This window comes from Trachurus japonicus, chromosome 18, assembly GCF_045865225.1.
Source record: "Trachurus japonicus isolate A0001 chromosome 18, Traja_1.0".
NCBI classification, from domain to species: Eukaryota; Metazoa; Chordata; class Actinopteri; order Carangiformes; family Carangidae; genus Trachurus; species Trachurus japonicus.
This window is the reverse complement of record NC_140924.1, coordinates 8,806,856-8,827,958: the sequence shown is the minus strand read 5'-3', so window position 1 is coordinate 8,827,958 and position 21,103 is coordinate 8,806,856. Positions and strand designations below refer to the sequence as shown.

General features: G+C 41.9%; 2 protein-coding genes and 1 long non-coding RNA gene across 3 annotated transcripts in view; all 3 read left to right on the top strand.

Moving 5' to 3' along the window:
- LOC146968613 (uncharacterized) overlaps nucleotides 1-21,103 on the top strand; it is a 236,224-nt gene that overhangs the window by 185,237 nt on the left and 29,884 nt on the right. The window lies entirely within an intron of this gene.
- Nucleotides 4,952-7,051, top strand: LOC146968616 (type-2 ice-structuring protein-like). The gene is made up of 5 exons (XM_085758951.1): nucleotides 4,952-5,044; nucleotides 5,147-5,262; nucleotides 5,356-5,490; nucleotides 6,668-6,773; nucleotides 6,857-7,051. Exons 1-5 carry the CDS (start codon nucleotides 4,984-4,986, stop codon nucleotides 6,949-6,951), a joined length of 513 nt encoding a protein of 170 aa, XP_085615077.1. The 5' UTR covers nucleotides 4,952-4,983; the 3' UTR covers nucleotides 6,952-7,051.
- On the top strand, nucleotides 17,801-20,180 carry LOC146968615 (type-2 ice-structuring protein-like). Its single transcript, XM_085758950.1, has 5 exons — nucleotides 17,801-17,861; nucleotides 17,961-18,082; nucleotides 18,176-18,310; nucleotides 19,630-19,735; nucleotides 19,819-20,180. Exons 1-5 carry the CDS (start codon nucleotides 17,801-17,803, stop codon nucleotides 19,911-19,913), a joined length of 519 nt encoding a protein of 172 aa, XP_085615076.1. The 3' UTR covers nucleotides 19,914-20,180.

Sequence of the window (21,103 nt, the reverse complement as noted above, 5' to 3'; positions counted from 1 at the left end):
TTGCATTTGTGTTTATTGTGAAGTCGGTCTTAAATTTCATTTCAAGTGGCATTAAAAACGTCTTAAAAAGTCTTAAATTTAAGTTGGCTTAAGCTGTAGGAACCCTGCAAGCCCGTTTTTACAAACAGTTTGTCTCAAAGGGCTTTACATGGCATCGTAACAACATCCTCTGTCCTTAGACCCTCACATCCACTGAGGAAAAACTCCATGGAAAACCCTTTTAACAGGGAAAAATCTGAGAAACCTCAGGGTGAGCAACAGAGGAGGGATCCCTCACCCAGGACGGACAGACGTGCAATAGATGTTGTTACAGACAAGACAGTTTACAGTTTATGTCACAGAATGTGCGAAATATGGAAATGTTAGCAGGAGTTGATGAAGGCAGCCGTCTCTTAATCATCACCTATGGGCTTTATGTCCTGTGTGGTGGGGGCTGTGTCTGCAGCCCCCCCTCCCCCTGCCTGTATTTTGGTCTTTTGCTCTGTTTTATTCAGGTTTTGTTATGCACGTGGACGTTTCTGGGTGGAGCTAGAGAGTCGCGAGAGAGCATAGATATCTATGGCGAGAGAGTCAGTGTTTTCTCTCCAGCCAATGACGGAGCTCAGGTGAAGCTACGTGCAGCAGAGTACGTTAGGAGGGCTCAGGTGGGATCATCCCTATGTTCCCCAGGTCCTATGTTCCCCACTTTGTATGGGGCAGGGGAACATAGAACCCTTTTTCTAAAAAAACGGTCCTATGTTCCCCGCTTTTCCCCAAAAGGGTCCTATGTTCCCCTCTGTGTCCAGACCGGGGAACATAGAACCCTATTTTAGAAAAAGGGTCCTATGTTCCCCACTTTTCCCCCAAAAGGACCCGGGGAACATGCAATTTTTGGTCCCATACCTGGAAGTTGAGTTGTGACTTGGCATATTTTTGCCTATTTTTGAGTGAGAAGTTGAGTTGTGACTTTGAGTGAGAAGTGGAATTGTCCCATTGGTTGGGTTTAGGCAATAAAGAAAGGAGTTGGTTACGTTTAGTAAAAAGACCAGGTAGAGGCTAGACAGGCCAGGTAGAGAGAGAGTCCAGATAAGTAGAGAGAGTCCATCGACCAGCAACAGCGGGTAACATAGGACCTTTTTTTTTAAAAAAGGTCCTATGTTCCCCAGTATGTATTGCGACCCCCTATAGGGGAACATAGGTCCCGGGGAACATAGGTATGCTCCCGCTCAGGCCTGCTAGCCGCACTAGAATAGAATAGAATAGAGAATACTTTATTCATCCCTAGCAGGGAAATTCACGTTAGTCCAGTAGCTCACACAACAATGACAAAAAAAAGATGAACACAAAAATACATTTTAACAAGTGTTATATAAAACGATTGCAGCAGGAACAAATGATCTCTTAAATCTTTCTGTTCTGCAGGTCAGGGAGATGAGCCTTTTGCTTCGGCTGCTCCTCTGACCTGAGAGGGTTTTGTGTAGAGGGTGTTGGGGGTCACCCAGGATGGTCTTCAACTTACACCCCATCCTCCACTTAACCACAGCCTCTACCAGCTCCGCTCCCTCCCCCATCACAGAGCTACATTTTTTGATGAGCCTGTCTAGTCTGTTCCTGTCCCTGACCTTGATGTTGTTACCCCAGCAGACAATAGCAAAGAATGTAACACTTGCAATGACAGACTGATAAAACATACGCAGCATTACATTACATACATCAAAAGACCTGAGTCTTCTTAAAAAGAAGAGCCTGCTTTGTGTCTTTTTGTACACATCATTTGTGTGTACGGACCAGTCCAGCTTGTCATCAAGGTGTACTCCAAGGTACTTGTATGACTGAACCCTCTCAATGTCCACCCCATCCACAGTCACAGGCCGTAAGGATCTTTTGGACCTGCCAAAGTCAATAATCATTTCTTTGGTCTTTGATGTATTAAGCAACAAGTTGTTCTTGTTGCACCAGACTGTGAACGCCCCCACCAGGTCCCTGTATTCATCTTCCTGTCCCTTCTTCACACATGCCACTATGGCCGTGTCGTCAGAGTACTTCTGAACATGGCAAGATTCAGATGTGGATGTGAAATCTGCAGTGAAAAGTGTGAAGAGGTAAGGTGAGAGCACAGTACCTTGTGGTACTCCTACACTGCTCACCACTGTGTCTGACATGCAATTCCCCAGCCTCACATACTGTGGCCGCTCTGTAAGATAGTTATAGACCCACAAGATGATGGTTGGATCTACACCCATCTTCTCCAGCTTTCCTCTCAGAATACTAGGTTGAATTGTGTCAAAGGCACTGGAAAAGTCTAGAAACAGCAGTCTCACATATCGCCCAGGTTCATCCAGGTAAGAGTAAATCCGATGCAACATGTAGATGATTGCATCGTCCACCCCAATGTTCTCCCGGTATGCAAACTGCAAGGGGTCCACAGAATGCTGTACTTGAGGTCGAAGGTGGCGAAGTAGTAGTCTCTCCAGAGTCTTCATAATATGAGAAGTCAGGGCTACTGGTCTGTAGTCACTGATTCCTGCTGGCCTCGCCACTTTGGGAACCGGCACCAGGCACGAGGTCTTCCAGAGAAGAGGGATCCTACATGACTGCAGGCTCAGGTTGAAGATGGTACGGAGAGGCACAGCCAGCTGGGCAGCACAGTCCTTAAGGAGTCTAGCTGAAACACCATCAGGGCCAGCCGACTTGCCAGGACGCAGTCTCCTCAGTTCTGCCGACACTTCCTCCAGGGAGAGTAGAGTGTCACCGCCATATGGAGCAGGACCGCCAGGTGGAGCAGGACCGCCAGGAGGAGCAGGACCACCGGAAGCAGGACCGCCGGATGGAGCAGGACCGACAGGAGGAGCAGGACCGCCGGAAGCAGGACCGCCGGAAGCAGGACTGCCAGGTGGAGCAGGACCGCTGGCTGGAGCAGGACCACCGGATGGAGCAGGACCGCCAGGAGGAGCAGGACCACCGGAAGCAGGACCGCCAGGTAGAGCAGGACCGCCGGCTGGAGAAGGACCACCGGATGGAGCAGGACCGCTGGAAGCAGGACCGCCGGAAACAGGACCGCCAGGAGGAGCAGGACCGCCGACTGGAGCAGGACCACCGGATGGAGCAGGACCGCTGGAAGCAGGACCGCCGGAAACAGGACCGCCAGGAGGAGCAGGACCGCCGACTGGAGCAGGACCACCGGATGGAGCAGGACCTCCAGGACTAGCTGTCTCTGATGCTACTGCGTCTCTCTCTCTCAGCAGCAGCAGTCAGGACAACAAAGTAAAATAAATACAGTCACCACATTAGTGCAGTCATGGGGTCTGGAGAGAGTAAGCCTCCCACGGAGGACATTACGCCTGATCATGGCGGTCCTAAAGTAAAATTCATGTTAGTTAGTTAGTTATGGAAGACACAGTGTTGCCCAGTTAGATCTGGGGGTCAATGAGTGCAGTTTAAGCGTTGGACAGCTGGGGTGTCCAGGAGTGAGACTGATAGAATTAGAGAAAGGAGGAAGGAGAGTGAAAGGCGAAAGTCAAAGTTGGATTGAAGAACAGTAGGTATGATTTGTTTATTTTATTTCCTTATTTGTTCCAACCATGGGCTTGCACTCACTCCCTGATTGGCTGGTTGAACTGGTCTGGAGTCAGATCACCAGCTCCAATGAATGTCTGATCACACGTTGGGACGACTGCAGGTTTTGATCTTGTTGCTCAAACAGCTGTGACGAGTAAAGATCATAAACGATGAACTCTGCACTGAGTTTTAACATCATCAATGTCAGATGATTCACTCAAGATTAATTACCTCCAGGTTGCTCAGTTTGTATATGGCTCTTTAAACAAAACACTTCCTTCCTTGTTTCATAATTTATTTTCTGCAAACAAACAATGTCATAATTTTTCAACCCGTAAAGCATATCAGCTTTGGCCCCCACAACCGAGAACTGTTTCATCCCAATTTAAGATTTCCTACAGAGGTTCCAAGATATGGAATTCACTTCCTCCTCACTTTCTTAAACTTTCTCAATCAGCTTTTAAAAAGTCTGTGAAACGTATGTTGTGTAATCAAGAACTGAATGTTTTGTTTTATCTTTCACAACACCTTGATGTGTGTATGTGCCTGATCTGTGTGTTCAGCTGTGATGTGTGTGCCTTGTATACAGTAATACAGTAGCTTGCAGTCTTATCCATGCTTTATAATTGTTTCAGGAGGTTCTCTTGTCAGGCCCCTCGAGGGTTTTTCGGACCTCCCAGCATGTCCGCTGTGTATAAAGTCTTTTTATTGTCGTTGTTTTTTTTCTTGTTTGTTTTACTTTATTCTATGGATATTGTAATTGACTATGTGCTGAATAAATCAAAATCAAATCAATTAAAAAAGAAAAGATAAATACAAATGTAAAGCAAGAGGTTGGAGAGACATGAATGGAAGGTTTTGGCATGTGTCAAAAATAACCTTATGCCATCCAGCTATTGTGGAAAATTTACAGTTGATCCATTTCAGCAATATGTTTTTCCTTGCACAGAAAGTTTTGGGATTCTGGCTAAATAATACGAGGTCTCTTTCTGTTCCATATGAATGTACCAAAGCAACTGTTCAGTTCTTTGATCACTTTTTTGGGGAGCAAGATTGGGAGCATCTGTAATACATACAGATGCTTAGATAAAATATTCATCTTAAAGTTACCATCCCAGGCGGCAGGACTTACCATTATTTTTCGAATTGCAAAACTGATAAGCACCCAACCCATCTGTCCAAAACCGTTAAATAGAAGTAAAACAGACCGTTGCTAGGGAGGAAGCTCTGATCGGAGTACCGCAGAGCAGAAAAACTATGACCATCGGCACAGGGTTGTACCTGACACCCTTTGTTTTCTTGCAATAGATGAGAAGATAAAAGATTTGCAAGTCAATGCCACAAAAACAGAAGATAACCCTCTGTCTCCACCTCTTCTGCTTTTCATTTTCAGGTCTTAAGGACTCTGTTTCTTGCCAACAGTTATTGTCGTCCTTCGTCTTCACCATGAAGACGTTGGTTCTGTCTGTGCTGCTCTGTGCCGTGGTGGTTCTGACCAGAGCCGCGGGTGAGTGTCGACCCCGATGCTTCAGGTTTCTGTTTTGTGTCCACAGACCTGATCTGAGGTCTGACAGAGTTAACGGAGTTTCTTTCTTCCTACTCTGAACAGATTCAGAGACGAGAGACCTGGTCAAGAGGACATCGACTTGTCCTGGTGGCTGGAAGGACGTCGGCGGTCGCTGTTTCTGCTTCGTGCCAACTGAGATGTCTTGGAGTAGGGCTGAGGTAAGTTGGGTTTTTTTTCTTCAAAGCTTCAAGTAAAGCTTTTTTAATGAGTTATATTTCTGCAACAATTCCACTTTTTTTGCTCCATGACAGAAAAACTGCCAGACGTTGGGTGCACACCTCGCGTCTGTGCACAACATCAACGAGTATCGCAAGATTCAGAGGATGATCCAGAAGGCGACCAACGGGTATCCGCGGACGTGGCTTGGAGGAAGTGACTGCCAAGAGGTGGGACGGGTCATCATGACACTTCACGATAAGATTATGAAAAAAAAATTATAAATAACAAGTCATTTATAAGCTGTTGTACGGTGTAAAAAAAAAAAAAGTGAGTGACTTTTTTTCTGACAATTCTGACTTTAAACTCAGAATTCTGAGATTTTTTTTTTTTGAGAAAAAATAAAAAATCTCCAGGGTTCCAGAGACGGTCTAGGAGATTATTTTTTTTAACCAAGAAAAAAAAAAAAGTCAGAATTCTGACTTTCAACTCAGAATTCTGAGTTTAAAGGAATAGTTCACCCAAAATTCAAGTTTCACTCATTTTCTACTCACCCTCATTTCGACTAAGGGTTGGGAGAAGTTTCAGAGTCCTCAATGCCTGAACCCTTCTTTCTCTGGAGTCTGAACTCACTTTTTCACGATCACAATGACAGAAAGCTTGCAATAAGATGATATATGCACAGTGTTTTGAATGTGTGGTTGCTGTTTTGTTGTTTTCTAAAACCCATATGGGACAAAAAAAAAAGGCAGCATCTTACCAAATAGTGAGCCAACATTTTTGCTGCATAAACCTTTTAATCGGTTGAGATAATTGAGTAATTTAGTATTGGTTGGAATAAATCACTATTTTATTCCACATTTTTTCATTTATATTTTGAGTGTTTTCTCATCTAATTTTTACAACAATTTATTGATAAATAAATAAACATGTATAGCTGCTAAAAGGAGCCTCATTCTAAAGTGTAGATATAATGATTGTTTCAAAATAATTTAATATTTGATACATTAAAAATGCATTTTTAAATGAATTTTGTAAAATTGTTCAATTGTAATAAATTCGTGCCATCCTGATTATAGTTGTTGAATAGTCTCTTAGAAACATATAGTACACTTAAATAAGCTCAATCAATTATTCAATCACTTTTACCAAATATAAGTAATGAAGAGTAATTAGTAGAAATCGTAAACCTGTGAATTGTTCTGGGTTCCCCTGATTATTGTTGTATGTTAGCAGTGAGAACTCACCTGATCTTGCCAAACAACCATGGTGTTGACAACCGAATAAAAAACCTGATTGTAAACATTATATTATATTATTACATGGCGCTACAGTCCTCTATGAGAGTCGTCCTTGTCGCCATTCAAATCTGATTTATTGACTCATTGATTGACTCTGGTTTGTCAGGAGGGTCAGTGGCTGTGGACCGATGGCTCGTCCTTCAACTACAAGAGCTGTGGCAAATTCGACAACCGCTGGTGGAAGCAGCACTGTCTGCAGATGAACTACGGACGTAAGTCACTGCAACCGTCTTCAGATAATATTTAACCATGTATAATATAGGCTACTATATAACTGCCTAAATGTCACTTACAGACAACAAGTGCTGGGACGACGTTCAGTGTAGCAAAATACTTCCCTCTGTCTGCGCCCGGAAATGTGCAGATGGGCGGAAACCGAATACCGACTGAGAGAGATCATCACACAAAACACATGTTTGTGTTTCATTTTCACATCTTCTGCTCTGTCGCTCATTAAGGAACAGGAAGTTGACAACGCTTTTGGCAAAAACCTTCTCCTTCTTCTCTTCTTTATGCAAAAATAAAATGCTCCAGCAGCAACGTCTGTGAATGTGTGGTTCTGTTCCTCAAACATCAGACACTGAGATACAGGTTAAAAGAGACATTATGATCCCAACAAAGTGGAAATTATATCAAAATGAAAATTCACCTACAAAATGAATTTAACTTAGAGTTTAAATGTCATTAAATTAGCAAGAATGTGTTCCTTTTTTCAACAAGGAAAACAAATACTAACAAAACAAGATATTTTATTTGACATGAAACGAGTAGAAATGTTCGTCAATTATATTTCCTATAAAACTGACATACAAATAAATATATTAGTGATGTGTTCGGCTGTTGGCCATCATGTAATCAATTCCCTTCCCGGTCCAGGTCGGACATATTATAGGGGTTAGGTTTAGTGAGGAGATACACAAGGTTTCCCCCTCTCCGGTCACCACCGGATTGGTTTTCGGGATAACAGCGGCAAGGCACGGGCCGACGCAAGTCAGTCCCCATTCCGCCTCCCATTTACGTATGAACCATATTAGAGTAGAAAAGAAAGAAACAAAGAGGTGTAGAGGAGGGGAGGGGGAATCTAAAAGAAAGTCCATGTGGTTTGGATTTGTTTCCACTTGATTTTCCTTAGATCCGGGAGGTTGTTTTTTTGGAGTCCAAGAAAAGTCCATGTTCCTTGTGGTTCCAAGAAAGTCCATGGTCCTTGGGGTTCCAGGAGTGGGGAGTTTAGAGGGGAAATTTGTAGGGTAGGGAGTGGTTAAGTTTAGTAGGAATGACATGTACAGATGTCATTTAATAAGAATTTTAAATTGTAATCAAGTTTTAATTTTTTTTTTTTTTTTTGAAATAGAAAGTAAAAAGTTTTATACTAGTGAGTTTTAGACAGAGCAGAGTTTGTATGTCCTTCGGGAGAAGGGCTTTGTTGCAGGTAAGAGTACTCTGCGTAGTGAATAGTGACTTCTCCATGTATTGATCAATACCGTCCCAGGAAACAACCAAGCACTCCTTTTAAACCTGAATCCCAAGCGAAGGAGCCAAAAACATGGACACGAGGTCGCATGTATTGGTCCCCGCAGGGGAATGTGGAGGGTGCAGGGAAGTAACCAAGGAACAGTGAGAGATCTGAAGAAGCTTCCTAAGCACTAACACGGACATCTCTAACTGCTCCGGACCTGCAGTAGGAAGACCAGTCCAGCTTGTAAGTGCCTTCATCTCTGTGACAGAGAATGAAAAACACCCCAACACTGCACATGATCAACCAGCCACAGGACCGGTGTCTGTGTTTGAGAGAACGGGGATCTCGCGGTCCTCGAAGCTCCAACTTCTCCAGCTTCTGTGGGCCTCAACTTTGGATGTCATCCCTGAGATTTTTATATATTCTTTTTTCTTTAATCCAATGTGAGATGTACAGTAGGCCAAGTGGGCTGTTGTGAGCTTCAACATTGGATGTCATCCTTGGATTTTTTCCTTTTATCTTTGTTCGGATCATCCAGTGTATATATAAACTTGGTTTCTCTCAGTGTGTAGGATGTACAGTAGTCCAAGTGGGCTTCTGTGGGCCTCAACTTTGGATGTCATCCCTGAGATTTTTATATATTCTTTTTTCTTTAATCCAATGTGAGATGTACAGTAGGCCAAGTGGGCTGTTGTGAGCTTCAACATTGGATGTCATCCTTGGATTTTTTCCTTTTATCTTTGTTCGGATCATCCAGTGTATATATTGATTTGGTTTCTCTCAGTGTGTAGGATGTACGGTAGTCCAAGTGGGCTTCTGTGAGCCTCAACTTTGGATGTCATCCCTGAGATTTTTATATATATTCTTATTTGTTTGATCCAATGTGAGATGTACAGTAGATCAAGTGGGTTGTTGTAGGCTTCAACATTGGATGTCATCCTTGGATATCTTCTTTTTTTCTTTGTTAGTGTAAATGGATCATCCAGTGTATATATTGTCCTTGGTTTTTCTCAGTGTGTAGGATGTACAGCTGTCCAAGTGGGCCTCTGTGGGCCTCAACTTTGGATGTCATCCCTGAGATTTTTTTATTTACTTTAGGGAGTGGTTAAGTTTAGTAGAATTGACATGTCCAGGTGTCTATGAGAAATGTCTCATGTGGGGTCATGTAAGTGGTGTTGTCCTGTGTCCGGTTAAGTTTAGGCAAGACATCAGTGTCCAATATTTGGTAGTGAGTGGTTAAGTTTAGTAAAAAAGACATGTCCAGGTGTCTCTGAGAAGGAGTTTAAAGTAGTGATGTCCTGTGTCCGGTTAAGTTTAGGCAAGAAATCAGTGTCCAATATTTGGTAGGGAGTGGTTAAGTTTAGTAAAAATGACAAGTCCAGGTGTCTATGAGAAATTTCCATGTGAGATCATGTAGTGGCATCCAGTGTTTGGATGAGTTTTTGGCAAGAAATCATTGTCCAATATCTGGCTCGGTCGATATTCTAAACCTGTTGGAGGAGGGGTAAGGGGAAGAGGGAGAGAATTGTAGATATAAATTTAGTATTTAATATTACAATTAAGTCATATAAGAGAGTAAAAATTATAGAAAAAATAATAGAAAAAATAATAGATAAAATAAGGGTAGGGGTTTGGGAGATATAAAATTAAGAATAATAAGGTAAATAAAAATACTTAAATAAGAAAGTGTGTAGGTGTTTTTTAGCCTTGTAATTTTAAGTTTTAGTTTTAAGAGGAGTGGTTAGGGTCAAATTATACCCTACCGTAATGTTGGAGGTAGTTATAAAAGTAAATTATTATTTAAGATATATGCTAAGGATTCATATGTTTAAACAATGGACTGGAGACAGTTTTCATTGTTTATGAATATTTTAATCTAATGGATCACAGAGAATTACAGTGTGATCTTAATTATTATAGAACAAAATATGTAGAGAGAGAGAGAGAGAGGAGAGAAAGAGGGTGAAAATGGTCATTTTGTAAATATAGTGGGTTGGTACGGAAGGAGCTAGTCCGAGGCTCTGGCAATAGGTTAGGTTTAGTGAGGAGATACACAAGGTTTCCCCCTCTCCGGTCACCACCGGATTGGTTTTCGGGATAACAGCGGCAAGGCACGGGCCGACGCAAGTCAGTCCCCATTCCGCCTCCCATTTACGTATGAACCATATTAGAGTAGAAAAGAAAGAAACAAAGAGGTGTAGAGGAGGGGAGGGGGAATCTAAAAGAAAGTCCATGTGGTTTGGATTTGTTTCCACTTGATTTTCCTTAGATCCGGGAGGTTGTTTTTTTGGAGTCCAAGAAAAGTCCATGTTCCTTGTGGTTCCAAGAAAGTCCATGGTCCTTGGGGTTCCAGGAGTGGGGAGTTTAGAGGGGAAATTTGTAGGGCAGGGAGTGGTTAAGTTTAGTAGGAATGACATGTATAGATGTCATTTAATAAGAATTTTAAGTTGTAATTAAGTTTAAATTTTTTTTTTTTTTTTTTTTTTTTTGAAATAAAAAGTAAAAAGTTTTATACTAGTGAGTTCTAGACAGAGCAGAGTTTGTATGTCCTTCAGGAGAAGGGCTTTGTTGCAGGTAAGAGTACTCTGCGTAGTGAATAGTGACTTCTCCATGTATTGATCAATACCGTCCTAGGAAACAACCAAGCACTCCTTTTAAACCTGAATCCCAAGCGAAGGAGCCAAAAACATGGACACGAGGTCGCATGTATTGGTCCCCGCAGGGGAATGTGGAGGGTGCAGGGAAGTAACCAAGGAACAGTGAGAGATCTGAAGAAGCTTCCTAAGCACTAACACGGACATCTCTAACTGCTCCGGACCTGCAGTAGGAAGACCAGTCCAGCTTGTAAGTGCCTTCATCTCTGTGACAGAGAATGAAAAACACCCCAACACTGCACATGATCAACCAGCCACAGGACCGGTGTCTGTGTTTGAGAGAACGGGGATCTCGCGGTCCTCGAAGCTCCAACTGCGGAAAACTAGAGACTAGAGTTCCGATTGATTCTCTGCAAAGTCTGTGCTCACTGGGACACGTCCTCAGTTGTGTGCCTTGATATCATTGAGCGTTTCGACCACTTATCACAATACGCCCTCAATCAAGGGAGGTCCACCCGGAGGTGCGCTAGCCTCCGGGGCGTGTCCTTGTCAAGACTACTCTACACTACACTAGCCATCTCTCTTGGTTTTTAGGTTCTGGTTTTTTGAAAAGTTGATTTTGAGGAAGATTTCTTTTTAATTTTGGAGGTAAATTTTAAAGGTCTAGTTTGTTTTTGTTAAAGTAAAAAAGATATAAAAAGTAGGATGGAAAGAGTTGTCCTATGGTCCCGGTGCATCCGCGGCTCAGTTTCTAGGCATACTGAGGGATGTTAAAATTTGGAGGAAGGTGACAATTTGAAGGACGCCCAATTGGCGTCAACATCTGGCAAGAATGTTTTCATTAATCAAGAATGAAAGTCGGAGGTTGGAAGACGATCGGATACCATCGTAGTTTCAATCATAAACGGCGATCCGGCGGCGTTATTCCCATGACCCAGCGGGCAGCGTCAAGGAAACCGAAAGTAGGAAATATTGGGCAAGTCGACCACTAAATAATAATATCAAAATAACTATAAAGACAAAACATATTAATCGAAAATGGACCCGTTAACAAGTGGTAACGTAGATTCATCCACATTCATATGAGACTCTTTTAGAACCAAAAGCAATTTCTCGGGGTCTGCACCTGATAAAGTAAATAAAGTTAACTTTTGTTTTTATTAAACTTTCACAGGTGAAATGGGACAGGTTCATATGTTCTAAAGTTAACTTTTGATTATTCCACAAATTAATAAAATTTGAAATGTAAAATACATGGATAGATAAACTTTAGATGTCTTTATGAAACTGGAACCATGCATAATCTCATGTAAAGAAACATCCCATATTTTCTCAGGTGATGTCCAGCAGTGGGTTTCCAGGTGAGGTGTTGATTACATTCTCCAAAGTAATGAAAAAAGAAAAGAAGGTTCCACCGCACTCAATGGGGTACATTCAATAAATTTATTTGTTAAAACCGCTGGAACCTTCTTTTCTTTTTTCATGGTTTTTGTTCCTGACACCACCTGCACCATTGTGGAGTTTTATCTGAGTTGTGCAGGGGCAATCTCTTCTCTATTCTCCAAAGTAAATAGATAAATTCACATCTGTATGAGTGTCTTTTTTTCAGTTTGTTTGTGTTTTTTCTGTTGACTGGATGTGTTGGTATTCATTCATATATTCATTCCACAGGGTATCCAGGACGCCCTGCAGAGGGCGCTGTCGTCCATGCTGCAGCACTCCCCCCCGCAGGAGAGTGGCTCTGGTCACATTCACTGATGAGGTACAATCACACTTCAAATGCAAATGTTAATTCATTTGTTTTTAAATGTTTAATATGACTTGTGTTTTATTTGATCAAATTTATATTAAATATTGATGATTTGGTCCTGAGTCAGAGGTCACATGATTATTGTTTAGTGTAAAATTTTGCATGTGATGGTTCATATGTTGACGGAGAAACATAAAATGTGATGGCCTTACTATGCTACCCTTATAATCAAAGTGTGTATTTCATTTATATAAAGCCGTTGAGTTTATGTGAATACAAGAATGTTTGTCTGAAAAGTATCTTATTTAAAACTGACTTTTTTTTTTACATCATGTCACATTTGTCGAGTCAGAGCTGCCGCGCAGATGTTGCTAGCGTTGCTCAGAGGGTGTTGTCGGGAGCGTACCTATGGTACCCGAGTCCTATGTTCCCAGTTTTTCCCAAAAAGGGTCCTATGTTCCCCGGTCGCAGTACATACTGTTGCCAGTCGATGGACTCTCTATTTATCTGGACTTTATCTATCTGGCCTGTCTAGCCTCTACTAATGATGTTAAAGATCTAGACTGTTTATCCAGAGGAGGTATACTATATCTTAACACGAGTCCATATATACCATATTGCCTATCATTTATCTCTGGGTCCTTTCCCAGAGGTCAGGTAAGTTCCCTTCACTGTAAACAACTAGTTCTCTCTCTGATCATTTTGCACTGTCACTTTCATGTTATTGCCTCACAATAAGAGCTGTTGCACAATTGTAGCCTCAATTTAACCCTCATGGGTTTGTTTGTTTTTTCGGTGTGGGGGGGCTGGTTGTTTACTGACCATTAGAAACTGTTTCCTGAAAATGAATAACCTCAAAATGAATTTGATCTCTGTTTTTTGCCTTGTTGCAGTAGTACTGTAGCTCCCAGTGGCTCTGTTGATGTTTGTGCCCATGCGCGAGATTTGCTACAAGATGTTTGTTTGTCATTGTAAACCATTGGATGTATGTTGTAAAGACAAAAAGGAAATTGGTGAATTATCCATTTTGGGTGAAGTATCCCTTTAAACGGCCTGTTGTCTGGAGCCGAATCCTTTTGCTTATTGAACCACCATGTCAATAAGTAACAGCAAGACTTTGAGAAGGTGGAAAAGTCTTTTTTAAATTGCAGAAATGAAATAATTGTAATTTTTTAAAAAAAGGGGAAAAAATTATATATTCATGAGACAAAACTTTAAATCTGTGTGATCTGTGATAAAACAAAAACAACTATAGACAGAAAACTCTGTCCTGGCCTCATCCCAGTGGAAGGGAAGACAGCTGTCCCTCAAGACCATCCAATTTCCTTATATCCATCAAGTTGCATTTCTCATCATCATTGGCGATCACTCGATACCAGTATGATTATTCTCCTGTTGGTGGGTCTGGTCATCCGTGGGTCTTCAGGTGGCTGGGCAGGCCAATCCTTGATCAGCAGTCTCTATTGTAATGGTGGCATACGTGAGTGGTTGTTCACGGTCGTTGTAGTTTGGGTTTGTGGAGCAATTTTAGTGGCGGATCATTGCTTTTTTGGTGGCGGTCCTTTTCTAACAGTGCTGTACCTTCATGGACCATCCTGCTCCACAAATCTCTCTTAAAGGATAATTTCTGTTTTTTACAAACTGGACCTTATTTCTAGCATAAAATAAGATCATTTTACTCACCCAGACAACTTTGGTGTCATTTGGAGTTGTTTTGACGACATTGGCCCCAGTGGAGCGGCGCGTATCCGTATAATGCGAGAGCACGGGGCAGCGCAATGCAGCCTCTAAATAATACATTATCCGCCGCAAAACTCGTTCATTTCGCCAATATTTTGTTATGATACACTAGTGTTATTCCCCTCCGGGCCCGTGGTGGCATGTTATCAACATCCGGGGTCTCTAGGTTGACCTACTAACCTCTGATCTGGATGATGTCATCTCTGACCGCTGCCCGGCGCGAGGTTAGTAGTCAACCTACAGGCGCAGCATGTTGATAACATGCCACCACGGGCTCGGAGGGTACACTAGTGTATCATAACTAAATATTGGCGAAATGAACGAGTTTTGCGGCGGATAATGTATTATTTAGAGGCTGCATTGCGTGCCCCGTGTTCTCGCATTATACGCGCCGCTCCACTGGGGCTAATTTCGTCAAAACAACTCCAAATGACACCAAAGTTGTCTGGGTGAGTAAAATGATCTTATTTTATACTAGAAATAAGGTCCAGGTTGTAAAAAACGGAAATGATCCTTTAAGGGCTGCCTCCTCCCAAGGGTTCAGGCTGATGTAGCACTTTTTGAGGTGGACTTCGATGGCGTCTTTGTACCGCTTCTTCTGTCTCTCTTGGGTGCGCTGTCCTTCCTTCAGTTGGCCGTACAGCATTCGTTTTGGAAGGTGGTTATTGGGCATGCGTACAACATGGCCTGTCCATTGTAGCTGGTGCCGAATGGTGGTTGTGGTGATGCTGGCGATGGTGGCTTCCTTCAGGATGTTAGTTCGCCTATCTTCCCAGCGTACCTATCCTTAAAATCTTGCGGAGACATCGCTGATGTGATACTGCTCCAGGGCTTTAAGATGTCTGCTGTAGGTGGTCCAGATATCAGCCCCATAGAGCAGAGTGGGCAGAACTACCGCTCGGTAGACCAGAAGTTTGGTCTTGATTTGGATGTCTCAGTTCTCGAATACTCTCTTCCTCAACCTGGCAAAAGCTGCACAGGCACACCCAATACGATGGTTAATTTCTTCATGGGTGGCAGCTCTTGTGGAGAGAAGGCTGCCAAGATAATCATGTTGTCACCAACAGAAGTTTTAATCTTTTTGTGTTCGGATGCAAACAAGAGACCATGCAAGGGATAACCAGCCTATGAGGACACAAGTGCAGCCATGTAGATTCATTACAGTTTTTGATCAGGTCACCAATGTACCACAGCTGTGGGGCCAGGTGGTACGGCCAAATGTCAGGGACTGGTAGGCTGCCGTTTTCTTTAGGCTTCATACAACTGGCTAAACTAATACGAGGTCTTTTCCTGTTCCATATGAATGTACTAAAGCGACTATTCAGTTCTTTGATCACATTTTTGGGAATGAAGATTGGGACCATCTGAAACACATACAGAAGTTTAGGTAAAATATTGATCCTAAGTAATGAAATCCTGCCTAACATCCTGTAGATAGTGGCAAGGAAGTCCACCTTTCAAGGTCCTCATACCATGTTTGATTTTTGATGCTTGTTTGACATTTTCTCCTTTAACAGATTAAATATTGACGAGGCTTTGGATGAGCTCAGTAGCAACATTGGCATAAAGCAAAACAAAGCATGATGTTGGCAGCTCTACTTTTGGAAAATACTGATGAATTTTGGAATTGAAATATAACCTGAACTATAAATGACATTAGGCTATTACAGACAACCAGGAACTATGACCATGGTTGTACAACCAAAGACATGTTACACACTTTGTGGTTTTTCTTGCAATAGTTGAGAAGATAGAAGAGTGCAAGTCAAGGCCACAAAAACAGAAGATAACCCTCTGTCTCCGTCTCTTCTGCTTTTCATTTTCAAGTCTTAACCTCTTCGCGACCACACTAATTGCTCAGCACATCCGCTCCGGACCACATGTTTTGGGCTATTTGTTTACCTTCTTTCTCACGTCGAACCGAACTCTGTACATCACCTAGAAACAAACGGTTTTCACGTGGTTGAAGAGTGACTTTCCAACGTGCTCCTCGTAAAAACTGCAAGTTTTTCAGAGAAAAATGCACTTTTGTGTCAAGTGGCAATCCACTCATTTTACTGGTACTCTGCAGTGTGGCATGTCTCCCAAATGATTTCTACGGCTAAATAAGTATTTTTGTAGACAAATCTGGGGGGTGTGGCAGCGTGGAGTGCACCGGTGCGGGTCTCTGGCCACAGCGGAGCAGCTCTGTGACACTCCTGTGTGACTGGCCGGCGGTGAGTGTGTCACAGCACCCGCTGCACAGCGCCCACTGCACGGTGAAAACAGCTGTGATAACGGGCTTTCAGGTCCGAATCTCCAAACCAGAAACCTTGGTAACAGCACTGGAAAAAGTCGCCAGATTTGTCGGCAGTCGCTTTTGTCAAAAAAAAGTTGACAAGAGGGTTTGGAAAGTCGGCAGATTTAGCGAGAAAGTCGCAACACTGTAGCCGACAGCCGCACAGCACGCTGCACGCCGTCCCCAGAGTAGCATTCAAGGAGACCGATTACTCAAACAAAACCAAAATCACACAGTTTATAAAAATCTGTTAAAAAAAAAAAAAAAAAAAACGGTTTGGGTGTGAACGTTCGGCAGGCTGTGACGAGTTAACTCGTCAATGGTCGCGAAAGAGTTAATGCACTCCCCTATTTTTTATGTTTTTTGCCATAACGCCATGCCCAAGTTATGAGCAGCAGAGATCCCACATAGTTTGAGATTCAGAGATGTGCCTGGTATGATTGTAAAGGTAACACTCTCAGGATTACTGTGTTTTTGTGATTCTGTGACTTACTGACAAAAAATGGCAAAGGTTAGAATAATTAAATTGTTTCCCCGCCCATAGGTTTGCCTATAGAATGACATGGCTACAGACATTCACGGACCTCTTAGCAGGATATAGACACAACTAGGCCACAGCCACAGGTCTTGGCTTCCTGCAGTCCAAATTTCAAGTCAAGTCATTGTTCCTTTTGTCCTTTCTCCCTTCTTTCCCTTCGTACTTCCTGCCTTCCTTCCTTATTTCTTTCCCTTCGTCATTCTTGCCTTCCTTCCTTCTATCCCTTTATCCTTCCTTCTTTCCCTTTGTCCTTCCTTTCTTTAGGCTTCATACGTCTGGCTAAACTAATACGAGGTCCTTTTCTGGTCCATATGAATGTTCAGTTCTTTGATCACATTTTTGGGAATGAAGATTGGGACCATCTGAAACACATACAGAAGTTTAGGTAAAATATTGATCCTAAGTAATGAAATCCTGCCTAACATCCTGTAGATAATGGCAAGGAAGTCCACCTTTCAAGGTCCTCATACCATGTTTGATTTTGGATGCTTGTTTGACATTTTCTCCTTCAACAGATTAAATATTGACGAGGCTTTGGATGAGCTCAGTAGCAACATTGGCATAAAGCAAAACAAAGCATGACTCTACTTTTGGAAAATACTGATGAATTTTGGAATTGAAATATAACCTGAACTATAAATGACATTAGGCTATTACAGACAACCAGGAACTATGACCATGGTCAAAAGGTTGTACCTGATAACCAAGGACTTGCTACACACTTTGTGGTTTTTCTTGCAATAGCTGAGAAGATAGAAGAGTGCAAGTCAAGGCCACAAAAACAGAAGATAACCCTCTGTCTCCGCCTCTTCTGCTTTTCATTTTCAAGTCTTAAGGGCTCTGTTTTCCTTGCCGAGAGTTATTGTCGTCCTTCGTCTTCACCATGAAGACGCTGGTTCTGTCTGTGCTGCTCTGTGCCGTGGTGGTTCTGACCAGAGCCTCGGGTGAGTGTCGACCCCGATGCTTCAGGTTTCTGTTTTGTGTCCATAGAGCTGATCTGAGGTCTGACAGAGTTAACTTCCTTTTCTTCCTACTCTGAACAGATTTAGAGGCGAGAGACCGGGTCAAGAGGACATGGACCAAGACTTGTGTTGGTGGCTGGAGGAACATCGGCGGTCGCTGTTTCTGCTTCGTGCGAGCTCCGATGACTTGGAGTAGCGCTGAGGTGAGTTGCTTTTTTTCTTCAATGCATCAAGTAAAAACCTTTTTTCATAAGTTATATTTCTGCAACAATTCCACTTTTTTTGCTCCGCGACAGAGAAACTGCCAGACGTTGGGTGGAAACCTGGCGTCTGTGCACAGTACCGACGAGAGTCTGAAGATTCAGGGGTTGATCCAGAAGGTGACCAACGGGTTCCCGGAGACGTGGCTTGGAGGAAGCGACTGGCAACAGGTGGGACGGGTCGTCAGTGACACTTCACGATAAGATTAAGACAAAAGATTTATAAATAACAAGTCATTTATAAGCTGTTGTACGAAAGAGGATTAGGGCTGCTGTGGAAAAAAAGTGACTTCTGACTTCTTTCTCAGAATTCTGACTTTTATTCGGTTGTTAACACCTTGGCTGTTTGGCAAGATCAGGTGAATTCTCACTACTAATTTACCATCAGTTAGTTATTAATATGATTAATATTTCAATAGATTGATTAATTCATTTATTTATGTATTATTTATTTTGTTTAAGTTTGAATAAGACAAAAATAAAAAATAAAAATCTCCAGAGACGGTCTAGGAGATTTTTTTTTTTAACCCAAAAATGTTTTTTAAAAGTCAGAATTCACTTTTTCAATGACCGAAAGCTTGCAATAAGATGATAAATGCACAGTGTTTTGAGTGTGCGGTTGCTGTTTTGTTGTTTTCTAAAACCCATATGGGACAAAAATAAAAAGGCAGCAGGGACCGTCTTGCCAAATAGTGAGCTGAAATTTTTTGCTGCATAAAATCGGTTTTAATCGGTTGAGAGATTAATTTAGTATTGATTGGAATTAATCACAATTTTTTTCCCACATTTTTTAGTGAGTGTTTTCTCATGTCATTTTTACAACAATTTATTGATGAATAAAAAATAATAATAAAATAAACATTTATAGCTGCTAAAAGGAGCCCCATTGTAAAGTGTAAATATAATGACTAACCCTAACCCTTATTAAATAAGGTAGCTATAATAAAAAATAATTGAATACTTGATACATTCAAAATGTTATTTTGATTTTCATAAACACACAGTCCACACTGCAGGCGGCCCCAGTTCGAATCCGGCATCGGCAGCCCTTTCCTGCATGTCATTCCCCCTCTCTGCCTCTCCATTTCAATTCTCAATCAATTATTCAATCAGTTGTATTAATGACTTATAACATGGCTCCTTTTACCAAATATAAGTAATGAGTAAAAATCATAAAACTATAAATTGTTCTGTGGTTGCTCTGATTATTGTTGTTCTATATTGTCTTTAATAATAATAAATAATACATAAATAAATGTATTAATCAATCTATTGGAATAATAATCATATTAATAACTAACTGATGGTAAATTAGTAGTGAGAATTCACCTGATCTTGCCAAACAGCCAAGGTGTTAACAACCGAATAAAAAACCTAATTGTAAACATTGTATTATATTGCAGCATTAAGCTACAGTCCTCTATAAGAGTCGTCCTTGTCGCACGAATCTGATTTATTGACTCATTGATTGACTTTCTTTGGTTTCTCAGAAGGGCCAGTGGCAGTGGTGCGATCGCTCGTCCTTCAACTACAGGTACTGTAACTCATTCGACTACAGCTCCCAGACGAAGCGCTGCCTGCAGATGAACCACGGACGTAAGTCGCTGCAACTGTCTGCAGATAATATTTAACCATGTATAATATAGGCTACTGTATAACTGCTTAAATGTCACTTACAGACCACAAGTGCTGGGCCAACATCGATTGTCGCTCAAGACGTCCCTCTGTCTGCGTCCGGCGATGTGGAATTTGGTGGAAACCGAATACCGACTGAGAGAGATCATCACACAAAAAACATGTTTGTGTTTCATTTTCACATCTTCTGCTCTGTCGCTCGTTAAGGAACAGGAAGTTGGCAACGCTTTTGGCAAAAAACTTTTTCCTTTTCTCTTCTTTATGCAAAAATAAAATGCTCCAGCAGCAACGTCTGTGAATGTGTGGTTCTGTTCCTCAAACATCAGACACTGAGATACAGGTTAAAAGAGACATTATGATCCCAACAAAGTGGAAATTATATCAAAATGAAATTCACCCACAAAATGAATCTTATTTGGAGTTCAAATGTCAATAAAAGAGCTGGAATTTGTTCCTTTTTTCAACATCAGTAAGGAACAGGAATGACTTTAAAAAAGAAAAATAACAAAAACAAGACATTTTATTTAACATGAAACAAGTAGAAATGTTCAGCAATTATATTTCCTATAAAACAGAAATACAAATAAATATAATACAGATGTGTTCAGCTGATAATCAATTCCCATCCAGTCCAGGTCGGACATGTTATTTATTCTTGGAGCTTTTGTGGTCGATGACGTCCAGCTCTGTCATTCATTGGTGGAAAAGAAAAGACCAACGAAGTGTCCCAACTTAAAGGACAATTCCAGGCGAATTCAACTCGGGGGTGTATTTTCATATCATTTTAGGTCTAAAAGAATGAATCTGAAGATTTTCAGTTTAATTGCTCCTGTTTTGCGGTAGTTGTGTCTGTCCCCGCATCGCCACGGCAGCAATGAATGGGAGTGGATGTAAGTTCCGCTGTTTAGGCTGTTTACATCCCTCAAAGCCGCAGTTTTTTTCCACAGACAGCGTCAGATGGAGACTCAAACATGCACCGAGAAGTTTATTTACTTCAAGCAAGCCGACATGTTTGTAAAACTAGATCTAATTCAAAGTCTCCCGGAGTCTCCCGCGAGCCCAAAGTTGCAGCGTTGGTGTATTCAGGTGCAGTAGGAGCTACCGCTTGTGTCATAAACACAGGAATATCAACTCTTTACTTGCTTCAAGTGTACATTTTTTTCCACATACAGCGTCAGATGGCTACTCAAACATGCGCCGAGAAGTTTTTTTTACTTGAAGCAAGTAAAGAGTTGATATTCCTGTGTTTATGACACAAACGGTAGCTTTCCCACTGCGCCTGAACACACCGCGCACGGCAACTGGGTCTCGCGCGAGACTCCGGGAGAC

Bases quoted from the DNA above. Each gene is read 5' to 3' on its own strand.
- LOC146968616 (XM_085758951.1), top strand. From the start codon at position 4,984: ATGAAGACGTTGGTTCTGTCTGTGCTGCTCTGTGCCGTGGTGGTTCTG. The intron at 5,263-5,355 runs GTAAGTTGGGTT...GCTCCATGACAG, and splicing joins TGTCTTGGAGTAGGGCTGAG to AAAAACTGCCAGACGTTGGG. The intron at 5,491-6,667 runs GTGGGACGGGTC...CTGGTTTGTCAG, and splicing joins GAGGAAGTGACTGCCAAGAG to GAGGGTCAGTGGCTGTGGAC.
- LOC146968615 (XM_085758950.1), top strand. From the start codon at position 17,801: ATGAAGACGCTGGTTCTGTCTGTGCTGCTCTGTGCCGTGGTGGTTCTG. The intron at 18,311-19,629 runs GTGGGACGGGTC...TTGGTTTCTCAG, and splicing joins GAGGAAGCGACTGGCAACAG to AAGGGCCAGTGGCAGTGGTG. The intron at 19,736-19,818 runs GTAAGTCGCTGC...TGTCACTTACAG, and splicing joins CCTGCAGATGAACCACGGAC to ACCACAAGTGCTGGGCCAAC.